General features: G+C 42.5%; 2 protein-coding genes across 2 annotated transcripts in view; both read left to right on the top strand.

Moving 5' to 3' along the window:
* The window catches only part of MYO3A (myosin IIIA), a 116,370-nt gene extending 106,769 nt beyond the window's left edge, over positions 1–9,601 (top strand). Inside the window, exons 32-35 of the mRNA XM_069005741.1 lie at positions 2,959–3,068; positions 5,596–5,636; positions 7,388–7,528; positions 9,402–9,601. Of these exons, the coding sequence (XP_068861842.1) occupies positions 2,959–3,068; positions 5,596–5,636; positions 7,388–7,528; positions 9,402–9,507 (398 nt within the window). The 3' untranslated portion in view covers positions 9,508–9,601. The remainder of the gene's footprint in view (positions 1–2,958; positions 3,069–5,595; positions 5,637–7,387; positions 7,529–9,401) is intronic.
* A 2,899-nt stretch (positions 9,602–12,500) lies between these two features.
* GAD2 (glutamate decarboxylase 2) overlaps positions 12,501–12,898 on the top strand; it is a 39,552-nt gene continuing 39,154 nt past the window's right edge. The window contains exon 1 of the mRNA XM_069006604.1: positions 12,501–12,642. Within this exon, the coding sequence (XP_068862705.1) occupies positions 12,567–12,642 (76 nt within the window). The 5' untranslated portion in view covers positions 12,501–12,566. The remainder of the gene's footprint in view (positions 12,643–12,898) is intronic.

Below are 12,898 nucleotides of genomic sequence, written 5' to 3'. Positions count from 1 at the left end.
AGCTGAAAAGCTTTTTTTTTAACTGAAACCTTTATCATTGTCAAAATGGTATTTTTTGAATGTAAAAAGCAGTCTTCTTTGCAGAGCACACACACAAGAAGTATACAAGTCATTTCAGTTGGAATAATTGTAATCTAGAATACAATACTGGTTTATCTGTTTGACACTGATGAATTAAATAATGTAACAGCATACACAGTGGTGAATTTTTAGGGGACAGTAAAAAATCTTTAGGCATTATGAGAACCTTTTCATTGGGATTTTCCTAGAGCCCCCAAATTGGCTTCATTTCTTTTTTCAGATTTTCATGATCTTTGACAAATTTTTTGAAAATATCCTACAGACAGGGTGTTAGGTGTTTCTATTCAACAGCACTGAATTTTAAGGAATTTTTTTTCAAGGTAGTTGTGCTGGTTTGGACAAATTTGGAGGAAAATATCCTCTGATAGAAGGCAGGTTACAACCATCCTTCCCCTACAGGTTCAGGAAAAAATAAATTTTCCTCAGAGGAAAGTGAAAGAGATAAAACCTATTTATTTACCAAACACACAGAAAAAGGGTAATAATGCTAAATAATAGAACCTCTCACTGTGGAGAGAAACGTGGGAAAATTCCAGAGTGCTTCTGTAGGTGTGGTCTCTCTCCTCCTTCTTGGAGCTGGGTCGTGGGCCCACCTCCAGGGCCTTGGTGGAAAATTCTCCTGATGTGTTCTGATGTTGAAAGAGTCCAGAAGAGAAGAAGGGAAAAACCAAAGTCCCAGGAAAACAAAGTTCAACTCTCCATCTCCCTCCAGAGAAAAGGAGCTGAAAGCTGGCTGGAAAGCAAGCAGGGCACTTCCTCCCCTCTTGCTGCTGCAGAAGCAGAGGAATCTGTGTATATCTGTGTCCTTAAACAACTGCTTTGTAAAGTTTGCTCAGTTTTTTCCTCTCCCCCCTCTCAGGCTCAGTTTAAAGGCACAGAAAGGCACAAAATTAATTTCTGGGCATAGAGCAGCGATACGGGATACATCATAAAGTCACCCCAAGACAGTAGTGTTTCCACTTTGGACTCTTGTTGTGTTTAAAAATAAAATAGGGAAGATATGCCTTTTCTCTCTCACAAATGGAAAGTTAGGTAACTCCAGGTGGCCCATTTGAAATGCAGCAAGGTAGCAACAGCCCACATTAAGAGCACAGTCAAGCCTATTGAAATCAAGGAATGTCACTTATATTTAATACAGGTTACTGAAATGAATTTATTGCATCTAAAATTCATTTTTTAACATGAATTAAACATGGCTGTAACCTGACTTAGAAAAACACCATTGTTCTCTCAAGTGCAAAATGTTAAAAAGATACTTGTTTATTCATTACAGAAGAAGCAGTCTGCGTTTCAGATAAGGAACTAAAACAATAAATGTAATCATTATCCAACTACAATTTAAATTAACATTATTCATTCTGGCTCCTCTATATACCCGTGACCTTTACAAGCCTTTATTTATCACACATAACAAAAAACTTAAACAGCTAATTTTTCAGGAGTCAACACTGATGTATCACTGATCGTTTCTCATTTTAAATGATTGTGCTACCTGCTTAATTAAAAAGATGTCTGCTGTACATGGGAGAGTTTTTATTTTTATAATGTAAAAGGGCTTCTGATGGTCATAGGGGAACAAAATGGTGTTAAAGTCACTTCATATGAAAGTGGATTATATCAGCAAAACACACTTTAGTAATTCACTGGGATCTAGATCCCCATTCCAACCTCACACTATATTCATTTATGAATAAGGAGGTATTTTTTCTCATGGACTGTCCTTAGTATATCTGTGATGGGACAAGGGCAAGATCAGACCTCACTGGATAATGCAAGATACCTTAGACACTTAGTTCACTGTGCTGTGACTTCATTCACTACTCTGTATGTGTCCCTATGACCCATTTCTATCGTTGGTGTTCTGCTCTGTGCAACCCCCTTCTCCTTCATCATGAAGGAATAGCTGTCACCCCATTAACTTTTCCTGTAGCTCAAGCTGAAGGGAAGGAGACCAGGCTCACCAGGCTGTACGTCCCTTGTCCCTCCAGGGTCAATTCTGTGGTCTTCCAAGGCATTAGGAACCCTGCACTCTGTGTTGTCTCTGTGACAAACAGCCTATGAACCCAAGCAGCCCTGTATCCCAGCACTGTCAGAACTGCATATAGATTTTTAACAAGCAAATACCCAAGATATTTTTCTACTTCTCTATGTGCCAGCCAATGTAATCTACAAGTCATGTCTAACTCTGAACTGGGAGACTGCCATTTTGTGTTAAAATCTTGATTTCATTTCTATTAGAGTGAAGGCATTTTTCACGTGTTGGCAGAAAGCTTTTGTAGAAATAGAGACCAGAATTCAAGTATGCTAACATAGACTACATTGAATGCGATGGACATGGTCATGCTGTGTTGCCCAGTGGTACATGATTTTGCTTGAGATGAAAAGCCTCAGCAGGAGACCTGGAGGAAAATCTTCACTATGATAGTGTAGAGGACAACCTCTGAAACAGAGACCTAATGCTAGTTCCCTCATTCAGCACCTTAAAGATTGACTTGAGTCTGAAAAAAACATCACCCCTGCTGCACAGGTCCCTGTTATGAGGCAGTGGCCTCACAGTAGCCATTACCCTTCAGAGCCCTTTTCTGAATGTGAAGCATCAGCCCTTTTCAGGAGAGGCCTGTGCCAGGCAGACCTTCGGGCTGTTCCAGCCTAGCATTCATTATGTGGCATTTGTCCCTATGGGCAGTCAGGACTCAGAAGGATAAACCCATTCTCCCCTGATGAAAATGTCCAGACCGGTTGCTTTCTTGAGTTACTGCAAGCAGTAAAAGTGGCTATGTGGAATTTTTTCTCTCTTTGGTGAAATTCTCTCCTGTTTTTCCAAAAGCTTTCCATTCTGTGAAGAAGTAAGCGTTGCTGTCTTCTGCTTTTTTACAGTTGTGGCCAAAGTAGAAGACTCTCGCCCAATGCAGAGGCCCCCCAGAAGGCCACGGAAGCCCAAGACATTAAATAATCCAGAAGACTCCACCTACTACACTCTAATACATGTGAGTTTAGGAAGCTTTTGTGGGCTAAAACTGTCAGATAATTCCCACCAACTTATCTTTCTAATTGCCCAATTCCCATTATTCTTTTCTAATGCAACATAAAACCTGTGTCCTGCTGAAAGGAGGCATGCCACAAACTTCACATTTCAAACAAGACTTGAAATTGGAGTACAGAATTACCCAGACTGGGGAGCTATGTCAGACCAGTATTTACTTTTGTACCTAAACATACATATTTTCATTATATGCATAAACAGCATTTGCATTTTCAATACCCAAATCAAGTGCCCTGTCTCCATAGTTTCTTTGTAAGTCACCAGAGAGAACCAGGAGAGTCACAGGTTTGTTTGGAGCTATTTTGAGCCTCTAAATTAGTGCTTGATCTTGCAGAGAGAGCAAATACTAAAATAAGCTGTATTAGTATGCACACTGTAACTTCCTTTACAAATGTGTCAGATTGTGATTATGAAGCATTGGCAAATACCAACTGCTCAGGAGACTAATGGATTTGAGTGTCTCTATATATATATCCTTTGGTCCAAGTTCAGATACCGAGTGCTGCTTTCCCCTCTTGACTTCAGTGCCCTTAAATATAGGAAAAAAAGGCAAGAAAGTAAGCAGAAAGAGTGAAAATGTAAAAGCAGCTCAGAAAGCACTCCCAACAAAAAAAGCAATTAAACTGATTTGCTTGAGGTGCCTGTATCTTAGTGACCTATTTTAACAGCCGGTGAGAACCCAGCTAATAAACTAACCATAGCAATTGCTTCTCCTTTCAACAGAAGGTGTCACCAGGGCCTGTAGGGACAGTTGTGTCTGGCATACCAAAAAAAGACAAATACAGCTATGTTTTATTCTGGGACTTTGAAATAACACAGCTTTGGAACTGTGATATTCTGAAAAAAAATTACATTCTTAAAAATAAATTTGCATGTAAGAATAAAATTTGTTTTGTGAAAGCAGGATTGGTGAGATAAAGGACTGAAATGAAAGGCATGATACAGAATTTGTATTAGGAAATTTCTGAGGAGAAGGGTAATTCTGAAGTAAATGCCTGTTTAGAAAGCTAAGACTATAGTCAGGAACGTGGTATTTTCTGAGAGCTAATTTGTTACATGGCCAGCTCCGTATCAGAAAACAGCCATGACATCAGTGCAAACAAAAACTGCAGTAATGCCAGGAAATTTTTAATCAATTTTTCAGCAGCAGATTTTCAAGGTATTAATCAATATTACCTTCAATTAGTTGTATTTTCAAGAATGTGTGAAAAAGAGAAGCCTGTCTTCCTGACATGGAATTCACTGGTCAGGGAAAGGTTCAATGTAAATATCTATACTGGAGCTTAGAAAGGAGACTTACTAGTTCTTAAATTCTTAGACCTTGAGTAAGTCATTAAGCTCTAACTTTAGATGGCAGTCAGCTTTAGAGGGCAGTCAGCTTTCCCAGCTATTACAGATTTTCTACCTTATTAAAAATCTCTGTGACCTTCAGGCATTCACAGATTATTATCAAGCCCAGATCATATGAAAGTGAAGAAACACAATACCAGTGCATTTTAAAAAAATTTTCTCTATCTTCTGCAAAATCAGATATTTCTCTCACATTAGGCTACAGACATTAATTAGACACCTTACATTCTCACTTGTCTCCTTGCATTCAAAGGACCTGAAGGGTATACAGGTATAAACGAAGCCTGACAATAGCCCATTGTTCATATAAAGCAGTAGAGTTTTATTTTGGGGTATATTTCTTTAAATCAGCCTATCATTTTGGAATTATATGTCATGTTCATTTGCCTGCATACTGAAGTCCATCAGGATTTCTCATTCTTGGTGACTTTACAGTGACAAATTCTAATAAGTTTTCACTCATTTGCAAGAAACACAATTAAGACCATCAGTACTTAAAAATAATGCCTTTGAAGTGTGATGCTGTAGCATAGCATTGTTTTGGCTGTAGGGATAGAACTCTATTAGAGATAAGAAATTATTCACATTCCCTATGAATCTTCTCTCCTGTGCATTTTTAGAAATCTTGTATCCTAAGTGTTCTTTTGCCACCTAGTATACTGTTTTTAAATGGGGCCTTTGTCCATTTTATTCTACTAAACCTGTGTGAAGACTACATTGGCATTAATGAGAATAGGATTATGCCTCCTTCCACTGCATTGCTTCTATTAATGGAAATTCTCATGGCATCACAGTAAATTTGCCTCAGTGAGATAGTGTTGTCAACTTCATTAAAACAGCTATATTTGAAAGATTTAGATCTTCTTTTTCTGTTCTGATCATCATTACTTTGGGTTTGGTTTTTTTTTTTTTTTCCAGTATGGCAACAAATTTGGGAGCAGCAACGCTGATCTCATTCTCCGTCTCAAAGGTTCCTAAAAGAGATTTTTCTGGCACACTTGCTAATTCTCTAGAATTTCTTCTAATGAAAAATATATACCATTCTCCTACCTAACACTGATGAATTGTATGTTTGCATAAGCTTTCCTTTTCGTATTTTTAATTACTTTGTATTTTCTTAGAAATCAATACAAGATGAAAAACGGAAACCAAGAAAAGAAAGGTAATTTTCTTCATTATCTCACTATTGTCATTCCAGTACTCTAGAATAGTTTTTAGCTGTACTTCAACCAGGAGAATAAAGAATTGAAAAAAGGATGGTAATTTGGTGATTCACAGAGAGACATGTAAACAAAGTTAAAATATGCAATTTTCATTGACTAAAATCCATTATAGAAATCAGTCATTCCGTTCTCCTAAAACATGGTCGTTTACCATGGTAACACAAGCATTATAATAAGTTAAGATAAGGTCCATATCAAAGATAGTTCTGACACAGAAAATAATTGAAGGTGCTTAAAATTCTAGTCAAAGCAAATGGGCAACCAGTTCTTTTTTGTTGGCAAAAATACAAAGATTGTCAAAATTTTCTTCTAAAAATATATGAGTGTTTGGAAATAGATAATAAAAAATTAAAACAAAGACTAATAATAACAGCTAAAGAAGAGTAGCCCTTGAAATTTGAACCAGAAGTGGTTTCTTCACAGTGTAACTAACCTATTTTGATGGATCTCTGCAGAGAAAAAGGAAGCAATAGATATATTCTGCCTTTCTGTATCTTAGATCCTTACGTGTGCTGCAGACCTGGTTCACAGCTCCTGACATACATCAAAGCTTTATTTTATCTGTGTTTCTATACCGAGGCTTTTTTGCTGCCCCCTCAGTGGCACTGCTGTGGTACCATGTGTGCAATGGCAGCCTGCTCATAGATGACAGATGAATGGACTCTCTGCACTATCCTCGGCTGCAGAATACAAACTCCATGGCTAAAATTTGTATCTTAAAGGATGTTGCATGGCATTACATCTATATAAAATGTGCTCACAGCATTGAGCTTCATTCAACCACAGTTTAAATGGCACTTGATTATTCTGCAGCTTAAAGGACTGACCTTATGTTGATGTCCCCCATGTTTGGTCTCTTTCAGCTTTTTTTCTCATGTCATTTGGATCCTAAAAAAATTTCACACCTATTTGCTCTAGTCTAGGGGAAGAAAAGCCTGTAACACAAAAAATCTAGTGTTTACACCAAAGTCTAGTGTTTTCTCTCATTGACCTCAGTTAGGTTTCACTTATCTTAAATCTAGTTAACCAGTTCCCTGACTGCATCTTCTTTCATGTGATGACTCCATATTAGTGGAACATAGCAAGTGAAATCAATTAATTACTTCTGGTTTCTAACAATGTGAAGATTGAATTCTGAACTTCTCTATTCAGTTTCTTTTTAGGATATTATTTCTTTCCTTAGCCAATCTAAACTAGATGATGGGATTGATTTTTTTCTGTATGTATAATACTCAGGATAGCATTCACCTAACAAAATAAGAGATATCTGCATTACTGACACCCGTATCAGAACCAGTTGCTTTAGACTCTTTTCTTATACTCAGAGAAAAAAATAGTCATCTTTAGGAAAATTATTCGTTTCTTGCTCAAAGAGGTATCTAAAATAGGCCAGATTAATTATACCATAAAAATGCTTCTCCACTGAGTTTAGTGGCAAACCCAAACAATTTCAGTCATCTGTGTCTCCTTTATGAATATATAAAAATATTTAGCATTTCAAAATTCTCAATATCTACATTGTACAGTAGTCACACTTCAGAGACTGATTTTTTGGTGCCTATATATGCTTTTCCTTAGATCCTCACCACATAAACAGAACTAATAATGGTATTTGGTTGCCTTGGGTTTGTATGTTGAAAATAATATTGAAAAGTTAACCGTTTAACTTCGTGTTCTTATTTATTGACAGTCTGAGCAAAGTGCTAGATTTAGATATCTACTACCAAGAAATTTCCTCCACTGACTCCACCTCCAAGGACAGCAGTACTACCACAAGAAGGAAGAGACACCCAATTGAGCGCAGGACTTCCATTTTAAGAGCTACTGAGCGGTAATTCATACAAAATAATAATAGGAAAAAATAAATACTGTATATCCTCGTTGAGATATTCAAAAGATTAATGAAAAGAAAAGAAATGCACTTTCAAATTGCACATAATTTATCCATGGAATTTTACCAAATCAGCTTGTAAAACATATAGCTGAAAATTTCCCGTCTTAAAATGGGAATATCTGAAACATTCCCCATGCAGGAGGGATAAATACCAGTGTGATTGGTATTTAGCCTACCTGCTAGTTTTTGGTTTCCCAAGGGCCAGATGGACAGACATTCTGCATCTCTGATCTAAAATAAAATTAAACTGAAGCAGAATCTAAAAACTGTATTTCTGATTAGTTAGATTTTAAATAGGGTGGATGTGTGCCAGACTTTCTGCATGTTTTCTGCAGGTAAGACTCCAGCTGGACTGCCTCCTTCTCCTGCTGTCCTGTAGCAGGACAGGTGTCTGTAGCCTGAGTGCACCTCACCAAGGTGGACAGTAAGGAGAAAAACCCTAAAGGGATGGTTCACTCAACTTCCTCTCTTCCCACGTAGACTTCATAGAGGGTGACCGCTGCCAGGCTAAGCAAATTCATATTCCCACTCTTGCCAATGCACCCACACACACTGCACATGCAAACACATATCTATAATATCTTAATATAATTGTATCTTCTTACATGTTCCTAAATATAAGAAAAGCTTGGAAAACTATCTAGGTCAAAGTCTTAAGGGAAACACTAAGCCTGGGATGATGGCTGAATTTGAAAATGTATCTGTAGTAACAGAGAAAATGTTTGTAGAACATTTAGAATGTAGAATGTTTTGTGCCCGTTAAGTATTTCATTTCTGGCCTTTTTTCACGTAGGATCTAAATTAGTTTCAGGAAAGCGTTGTGAAGATGTGTAATTAAAAGTAATAATATCAGGGAATTACCATACATTTTACAACCATTAGAAAATGTTGCATTTCTAAGGTGTTTAATTACACCAAATCTGTCACCCTGAATCTGGTGTAGGTGAATGAAAGCCTTGCTACTGAGCTTACTAAAAGGAATTTCTCACCCTTTACTATATGCTGCTCTGACTGCAGCCTAAGTAGCCAGAGTAAAGCAAAATATGTGTAACTTTTAAATTAACAGTTACCTCAGAGGGTAGGTGGATGCAATTAGTAAACATTTCTGCACTTCAGTATCTCTTGAATAGGGTCACAAGGATATAAAGACTATACAGCCATTTCAATCTGCAGAAGTGAAGCACTGAGTGTTTTTTATTTGGCAGTTTACCTTCAACATTGGTGTAGGACCAGTGGTGGGAGCACCTTTAGTGTAGAACACTACAGATTTTTGTAATTATTTCAGAGTAATTTACTTTTTAAATAACTGTCTTTTATTTTTAATCTTGCTTCATGGTAACAGCTGATGCCACGTCACCATTCCAGCCTGTCAGAGGTGACGTCCAAAATGCATCTTGCCATCTGAAAATAAAATAAAGTAAGATGGACACTTACAGGGAGCTCCACAGGCAGGTTAAATACAGAGCAAACAAATTTATGCCAACTGAAAATCTGGTGCATTAACCATCAGGCAAATGCTACTGCAAAGCATCCCCATCCTCTCAATGTTTTTATGTCCTTTTATTATGTCTCCTTCATAGAAGAACATGTTGTTCTTCTGTGTTCATCTGCTTCTAGCACATAATGTGTTTGTTCCGAGGTGCCTGTTTTGTGCAGCACAGGAAGAGGCCTAACAAAGTTACCTGATTTTTTTTCTTTCTCCTTTTATTTTCCCCCCACAAGGGTGGAGGTTAAGCAGTCGATTAGGAATGTTTGCCAAGGTAAATGTTTTGACTTTAATTTCTAAAACACTTCTGTGCTTAATCCCTAGGTCAAGGGTTGCAGAAAGACCCCTGGAAGAGAGTAAAGCCGAAGATAATCCCTATGACTACAGACGACTGCTGCGGAAGACCTCACAGCGCCGGCGCCTTATCTAGCCATTCTAGCTGCTGCTGCTGTTCCTGCTGCCATTTGGCTTTTATTAGCATAATTTTTTTAAATCATTTTATACCATGTGTTTCCTTTTTTTTTTTTTTTAATCTTCAATGTTTCAAGTTTACGTGTGTGTTCATGTGAATACGAATTACTGTGGTTTACAGCCCAACACCATTGCAAAGGGACACTGTCAGTCACATATCATATCCTTCCCTAATATAAAAATCAGCTTTCTTTTGTGTACCACTGCTACATCCTAAAATTATTAGACATTAAACAGCTTAAATCTAGTTTCCTCAGTGCATATTTCTTTTTTTTCATTTCATCAGTTTCATCCAATCAAAATAATAATTTACTTTATAGTTCCCTAGTTAAGCTTTCAAATACCCATATGCTCCTTCAGAAAACCTTAGTTATTGTTTCTAATAAATTGTTTTACAGGGAAAACAAATTACAAGAGCATCATGGGGGAATTTCTGCTTTTAGTTTACACTGACTAAATTTTGGGATAACCTGTTTGTGGCAAGTGTCCCTCTAATTAAAATGAACATATACAATTAATTGGATAGCATACTATGGCAGTTTGTTTCATTATTGACTTTACTGTAAACCTAGTAGCCAGTTTTAAAGGTCAATATTGTGTGTATAATCTTTATGTTGGAGATGTCCATTTATGGGAAGTACATCCAGCCCTCTCCTCTGTCTCTGAGCTTTGTGACTAAGTGATGAACTTTTAAATCATGTTTGCTTTGTTCTCATTTGCATTAGATTTTTAGGAATCTTAATCTCTGGGGTACCAAGAAAGGAATAGAAATACACTCTCTGGTTGATAGCTGCCGAAATGTAATGATCATTCTTAATCAGTTCCACTAGAAATTAAATGAAAATACAAGCAATAGCCACGGTGTTCAAATATCCCCGATTCCTTTTTCAAAAGACCTTATTTCAGAGAAACCACACAGATAATTGCAGCGCTTCTTTTCAGGATTCATAATTGCATGTTCCCAGCTGCAAAGCAAAAGAAGGCAAATTTCACGATGCCAGCATAAAGGCCTGATCCTACTCCATTCCTCAGCTCTCCTAAATGTGACAATTGGCGGCAGCAGTCAGCCACAGGGGCTGGGTTTTGTCTGTTCCCCATGCACATTTGGCCTTTTCCCCAGAGACAGATAACCATTGCTTCCTGATCTGTAACTAGTTACAAGGCTGTGCACCAGATTAAAATGTGCTGCAATGTAAAATTTGCTATAAATTGTTAAAAATTTGAAATCCGTTTTAAAGTCGCTTTGTCGTGTATTATGAAAACGGTAAAGTAAATAAAAATGCACAAAGCAGTGATACGGTTGGTTGTGTCTGAATTACACCCAGAACCGACATGGGCTGGGGCATGAGTGAGCAAGGCAGGGAAGGGCTCACAGCAGCCTCTGGCCGTGGAAAGCTGGAGTTACTGTCTACGTGCAAGCCAATGTGATGCGGCAACTAGAACAGACTAATTTCACGAGAAGAGATGCCTAGACTGGTTTTCTTTTTCTTTCCCACCAGGCAGTGTTTTAAAGCATTGAAACATTTCTGCGATGTTTCATGGCGGGACACTCCTGGTAACCATGCAGGTGCCCGCAGAAAGCAGAGATGCCCCCGGCTGAACACAGGCGGGAGCCGCAGGGCCTGGCTGCGAGGAGCCTGGGGGCCCTGCGTGACCAGCGCTCTCGGCAGAGCCGCATCCTGGCCTGGTATGGTCCCGCCTGCCTCCCTCCAAGGCCAGGGCTGGAAATCTCTCCGGTGCCAGAGAGGCAGCCGCGACAGGGAGAGGCTCCGTGCTCCCGCGGACACCCGGCTGGGTGGAAAAGGGAGGTTTAGTTGCCTTCAGAAACGACGTCGTGAAGGGAATGGGAACAGTTGTTTTCGTGCTCTTCCCGTCTGGCCTCCGGGCCCTCTGCCTCTTCGGGGCTGGAGCGAGGATGGCGGCTCCACCATGGTCCCCAGCTTGGAATGTTGCGGGAAGCCCCCGGGAGTGCCCCGGAGCTCCGAGGACACGCGGGGGCAGCCGCGGCGTCGCGCAAGGCTCCTCCCGCACGTCCGTGGGAGCCAGGATCCCCCTGCCTGCACGGGAGCAGGAGGGACAGCGGGAGCCCAGCCCCCGGCGGGCCCTTCCACCAGCGCCTTCTGCGCGGCGGCCCGGCCCGACGGGGCGCCCGCCCGTCATTGTGGGCCGGGCCGGGCCGGGCCGGGCCGATGAGACGGCGGAGGCTCAGGAGTGCTGTCTCTTCCTCACCTCGGGACTGCCTCGCTGCTCGCCGCCGGCACCACGGGCCGTCCCGGCGTCGGCGCCGCCGCCCAGGAGTGCCCTGCTCGTACGTGTGGGGGTGCCCCGGTGCAAAAGTGGGAGGTGGGGTGGGGGGATTTTCCCTCGCTTTGCATCTTCAAGGACTGAGGACACTTCCCCGTAGTCCCAACCTTCTCGTCAGGGTACCAGGCTGGACCACCGCGGCCGCCCACGTCAAGACCTGGAAAACTACCATTCCACTCCGCTCAGCAGCACCGGGAGGCTCAGCCCTCTCCTCCCTCCCCGCCGGGCTACGGCCGCATGGACCGTCGGTGGGGTGAAGACGGCACAGGCCACCTAGCTCGCCTTCTCCCCCCAAGGCAGCTGCAGCCCCAGCGCAAGCAGCCCCTATAGCTCGGGTCTGCCGCGAGTGCTATCGCCCTCCCACCGCCGCCCCTCGATCCTCCGATGCAGGGTGCGGACACCCTTTAGAACAACCGACGCCGTCGCTGGTGGCCGCCTCAGCGGGCACCTCTTCCCGTGGAGCCGGCCGCCCCGTCCCGGGCAGCAGCGCCTGCGGGGCGCGGCCGCGGCATCTCGGCGGAGCGCGCCCCAGGGGCACCCACAGGAGACGCTCCCACCCACGCGTGCCCGGGGCGCTCCCGCCCCTTCGCCTGCCGCCGCCTGGCGCAGCCGCGCGCACTTACACACCCGCACACTCACACTCACGCACACTCGCTCAGGCCGCCTGGGCTGCAGCTCGCCGCTCCTCGCACGCCCCGCCGGTTCGCCTTCGCCATGGCAAGCCCCGGCTCCGGCTTCTGGCCCTTCGGAGCCGAGGAGGGCTCCGCGGCCGCCGAGACCCCCGGCACAGGTAGGGGGACGCCAAACGGCCGGGCGAGACCGGTCCGACGGAGCCGCCGTGACAGCGCTGCCCGGTCGCCGGAGCCCCCTTTGTGGCTGCTCGACCGGCGGGACGAAGCGGCGCGGGCGGCGGGGATCGACGGCGGCTCGAGCCCGGCCAGCGCGGCGGGGCTCTGCGGGGCGGGGGGTTCCTGGGGAGCGGCGCCGGGGGTCGGACCAGACGCCCCCAGCCCACGCCCGTCCCCACGGACCCTCCGCTCGATTTT

This window comes from Aphelocoma coerulescens, chromosome 2 (genome assembly GCF_041296385.1).
Source record: "Aphelocoma coerulescens isolate FSJ_1873_10779 chromosome 2, UR_Acoe_1.0, whole genome shotgun sequence".
In the NCBI taxonomy this organism is placed as follows: domain Eukaryota; kingdom Metazoa; phylum Chordata; class Aves; order Passeriformes; family Corvidae; genus Aphelocoma; species Aphelocoma coerulescens.
The sequence above is the reverse complement of the archived record's forward strand: the minus strand, read 5'-3'. Positions and strand labels throughout refer to the sequence as shown.